Below are 5,000 nucleotides of genomic sequence, written 5' to 3'. Positions count from 1 at the left end.
GAATCATGGCTTTGACTGGAACAATTCTCAAGCACATTTTCCCTTCACTACCAGAGGTACTGTGGCTTTGTCCACCAGGAACCAGAGGGGAACTGCCAACTTGAGTCTCGGGTAACGGGGCGGCCTCTCCTTAATTCAAAAGCTGTCATCTGGCCAGAGGATGAAGCAGTGTGTGGTGCTTTCGGGTGCACCCTTGAATTTGGCAGGAACCTTTGGCTTAGCATCCAATAGCGATGTGCCCACATTAAAAACAGTTGTGACACAGATGGGCCTTCCGCAAAATTTACTGTCGCTAGAGAGCACTCTTGTTCTACGCCCGCCAGTACCGGACAGCATGAGAGCCATCACATGTTTGAATGAAATGTTAACGACTCTAGGCACACTTTACTTTACTTGACGATACACTGAAGGGAAGAACGAAGCACCTACATGAGATTACAAGGAAAGGTAGAAGTAGAAAGCCAAAGGAAAGCAAGTTCAGAAAAACACGGCGCTTCTAAGGTCTGTGCGGCTCTCCGGATTACTGAAATGGTTTTGTGTACAACATGATAGAAACTTAGCATTTCACATTACACTCTAATCATTTAAGTCTATTTACAAGTGCAGCCGAGAAGTGAACCCGGTACAATCTGGACCACATTCAACTAGTGGTCAAGACGGATCTTGAACCCGGGATCTCCGAATCTCAAGGGAAGCAACTAATTACCACTTGGCCGCACTGTCGCCATTAAATTATAACATAATGGAGGAATAAGACTTTTCAAAAATTTCATAATATTTCATTGCTTTAAATAAAACAAAGATAGTAACTTTATCTGCAAATCTAAAAGAATAAAGGGAAATTCTTTATCTACATTCTTTCCCACTAGGCCCCCAGTTGTTCAAAAGGTGGATAACGCTATCCACCAGATGAATCACTATGCATCGGATAGCGCAATCGCTTCCGCTAACACTTGATCCGGAGGATAGCGCTTTACATCGTTTGAACAAATGAGGCCAGAAATATAAATATTTCATAACACTTTTTAAATAATTGTGGTTTATTTCCGGGACTGGCGGATTGTGCAATTCAGACAATTGTCACAATGTGTTCTGGCAGCATCTTAAGTTTGTCAAACACCTTTTTAACGGGGCTAAGCTAAAGCATAGTTAATGCACGGAGGTGGTTATGAAACTCGACAAGTTCCTTTGTTTCATGTTTTTGTCTGTATTTTTGGCCTTGACCCTGCAAAAACATACCTTTTTTCGAGAAGATAACCAATCAAATCCTTCGATTAAATTGTGTGCAACTAATTTGAAAACCCGTGCTAAGAGAAAACAAACGATTGTGCAGGGTCACGGTCAATTCAACATCGATTGCAACAACATTGCTCTCGCTTTTGAAGGTTCTAAGGTTTCATAACCAGTCCCTCGATTAACTATGACTAAAGTAAATGAACATTTGTTCGAAATTGCGGGGAATTCGAAATACCCGAATTCAAAATAATGGGGTGTAACTGCACATCCACATGATAATGAGGATATTAAAAAAAAAACAAAATTGGTTAAAGTGTAATCGTAAACCTTAGAATAACAAATTAAATGCCACGAAGTGTTACCTTATCCTTCTTAATGCAATACCACAAAAATGCAAGAAAAGCTAGCGATAGCTGTCCCAAAACGAGTCCTTGAGTTTACCTCTTAAGTTGAGACAGCCCTTACCCCAAAACAACCTAAACTAGTTTACCAAAATGGTAGAAATGCTACCTAGGGGAAGGGAGATCAGTGGTCAATTATGTTTGCGGTTCGTGCGTGGAAAAGAAGGGAGATTTTAGTGAGTCTTGAGGAGGGATGGTACAAAACATGGACCCCGTAACTGGACCGAAAATGGACCTTCCTTCTGGACCCCACTCGAGAGAAGAAAGAAAACAATAGATGGTTTTCCCAGTGACGTCATCAAATTCTTAAATTAAAGTCGCAAGGCCTTCTGAATAGTTGAAGATGACGTAGTTTCCAGTTCCGTGACGTCTTTAATTTCGAAAATACAGCATTTTGAACCTCGGAATCGTCGTATTTGGTGGGGAGCGCAACAGTCTTCGTCCCTCAAAGACAGTACATTGCACATTGAGACCCTGAGTGTCAACCTGTGACTTGGAAAATATAGACCCAATAGACTTGACTACCACCGTATCAAAGTTCTGTTTCCGTACCTGCCTGTTTTTCCGACAGTGTTTCCACCATGTTTCCCTTACTGCCTGCCTTCTCTGAAATCGTCCAGGAGCTGTGCTAATAATGATCAACAACAGTACTTTCGTTCGCTTGTTTCCCAAATGTCTGAAGTCCAGTACTGGAAGCAGCTTCGTGTAATGCATAGAGTCCGTTAGAACAGATGCGTCTGAGCGGGTCTCTTTGCCATCACTTTGTGCGTCGCTAGACGTTGTTTCATCGTTGCTTTTCACATTTCCATTAAAACGTCCAGGTAAAATTGAAAAATGAATATAAACCAAGAGTACCACTATGCAAACAAAAGCATAAAGGAGTGCAGGAAAAGGAAACTTCATGGATGGCCGCCTCCAGGACACTGCAGGAAAATGCCCTCCTTTTGCGAATTCTCGAGCGATGCTGGTAAACGAAAGTGTTGGGTCGTGACTAGCGTTCACTCCTTTAACACATAAAAAATAAATAAATAAATAAATAAAAAGAAACCAAAACGCGGATTACTTGCGGATAACTTCGCCAGCGGGTAGCTTGCACTATGTGGTAATGCGCTACCCCACTCAAACAAAGATAAAACACTTACTGTGTAATATGAAAAACATTTACTGTATAAACGAAAGTGTTGGGTCGTGACTAGCGCCCACTCCTTTAACAGAAAAAAAAAAAAAGAAAAAGAAACCAAAACGCGGATTAATTGCGGATGACTTCGCCAGCGGGAAGCTTGCACTATGTGCTGATTCGCTACCCCGCTCAAACAAAGATGAAACATTTACTGTGTAATAACAAACCGTAGATGGGGTGTGTCAACACGAGCCGTGTGTGACCCTATTTATTATGTCTTTACAAGCAAAAATACAACAAGAAAAGCAAACAACTAATGGTATGAAAGCCTACAAACTAATCTGAACTAAGCGCGTATACAAATGTTTGAAAATATGTATATACATGAAGAACGGACAGTCATTCATCATTGGGTATTTAATGAAATGCAAGAATGAAATGCAGAATACATACCAGCCCTCCACTAATAAAACGTTTTAACAAAATATCGTGCAACTCTCCAGACAATGGGCCACATAACCCATGATAAATACATTTATTTCTCTTCATTTATTTACTTTTATTAGTAACATATACATCTAATATACGTTTGATCTTTATGTTGACCCGAGCATACTCGGGAAAAATTCCGACTGCTTCTATCGGGAGCCAAACCTGTGAGTTCGAATGCTGTACCACAAAACTACTGGACAATCTTCCAGCCTTACTGCGACATGTGAAATTAACGCAAGTGTTGTTCGTATTCCCAAAAAACGATAAAGTACTAATTCGACTCTTCTCTAAGCTTCGCTTTATTCGTCTTTCACATCACAGGAAAATTACAACTCATAAGTCCTTCTCGTTTGTTGTTCTCTGTTTGCACGTGTTCTTTGTTCCCAGAGTTCATAGCACACTAACTGAACATTACATCATCTATAATAGAACAATAGCAAAACGAGGAATAACAATATCGTCACGCACGTTCGGACAAAACTCCGAACTCAAACAGGCTACTGAAAAGACGGCTACGGAACAGTTCATAAATCTTAAATGAATCAATAATTTCAGCTCTCGACAAGTGTGCTAAAGAGCATGGTCTGTGTTATCAGCACTTAAACCGGTGAGGTTTTTGCTCGTTAAATATGCACATTTTTAACGTCTTCTTTTCCTCACAATCCGCGCCCTTTCTTAAATTAAATTATTGTCAGCGCGTGCACAGAACGTGGACTTTTGTGGGCTGTAATGGGCTGTAATAAAGTTTATTGATCAACACATGCGCAACGAACTTTGGTTTGGCAAGAAGGCCGTCATCAATTAACGTGACAACGCTAAGTGGAGTTGTTTCCATAAACGTGCTGGACTAGACTGAACGATTCTAGGACCTTGTTAAATTTGACAGTATCCAAATTTTTAGTGTCATCCATGTGATAGTTGAGGTCCCCCACTATTAGCAGGTTTCCAGGGGAAACAACTAACTGCTCTGTGAGGGTGCCGAATTCTTCGAAGAATAGAGCACTATTTAGTTGATTTGCCTTCGACGGAGGTGGTCTGTAAATGATAACAATTCTTGTAGATCCAGTGGAGCATGTCGTAACGACATCCAAGTGTTCAAAAGAGCTAAATTTTCCTTGGGTTTGTCTCGTAACTTTTATGTGTTTCTTTACTAAGAGACCAACTCCTCCTTCTCGTGAGTTTTTCCGTGGAACATGGTAGAAGCAGTATCCAGTGGGGCAAACTTCGGCGATGGAAAAATTTGAGTTTTCATAGTTTTCATTATCGCGTAGCCATGTCTCAGTCACTGCAAATATATCTACGTTATTTTCAACTGCATAATCTTTAATTGCAAGCTCCTTCGTATTGATCGATCGGGTGTTCAGCAAGCAAAATTCAATGGGTATAAAGCCATTTTGCAGTTTTGGTTTGAGCATCTTAAATTGATAAGATTTTGCCGATTCAGTCCCCTGAGACAGCAACTTTTAAAACCGGGAGTGGCATTATATGACACAGCAGTGGGCCGTGATGCATGGCTGCGTTTGGCTTGTGATGAGACAATGACCGGTATTGTTCTGTTCATAGAAGGCCCCGGGTTGAGCTTGAACGTCAGATATTGAATGCGGCGGAGCTGTTAGGATAATAGAAACATGGTCTTTTGAGTCTTTTCATCCTACGCCGCTTTGGTAAATTTCTGTGCAGAAAAGAATCTGTGATTGCATAACCAGTGTGCGTCCAGCCGCGTGGTATGCATGTTATGAACAAAACGTCTT

General features: G+C 40.9%; 1 protein-coding gene across 3 annotated transcripts in view; it reads right to left on the bottom strand.

Annotated features, from left to right (window-relative positions):
- The window catches only part of LOC137973390 (beta-1,3-galactosyltransferase 6-like), a 23,807-nt gene that overhangs the window by 8,938 nt on the left and 9,869 nt on the right, over positions 1 to 5,000 (bottom strand). For all 3 annotated transcript variants that reach the window (XM_068820192.1, XM_068820193.1, XM_068820194.1), the window contains one exon: positions 2,190 to 2,641. In XM_068820192.1, coding sequence (XP_068676293.1) covers positions 2,190 to 2,540 — 351 coding nt within the window. In that variant the 5' untranslated portion in view covers positions 2,541 to 2,641. The remainder of the gene's footprint in view (positions 1 to 2,189; positions 2,642 to 5,000) is intronic.

The sequence above is a fragment of the Montipora foliosa genome, chromosome 10 (genome assembly GCF_036669935.1).
Source record: "Montipora foliosa isolate CH-2021 chromosome 10, ASM3666993v2, whole genome shotgun sequence".
NCBI classification, from domain to species: domain Eukaryota; kingdom Metazoa; phylum Cnidaria; class Anthozoa; order Scleractinia; family Acroporidae; genus Montipora; species Montipora foliosa.
This window is presented reverse-complemented; position numbering and strand designations above follow the sequence as displayed.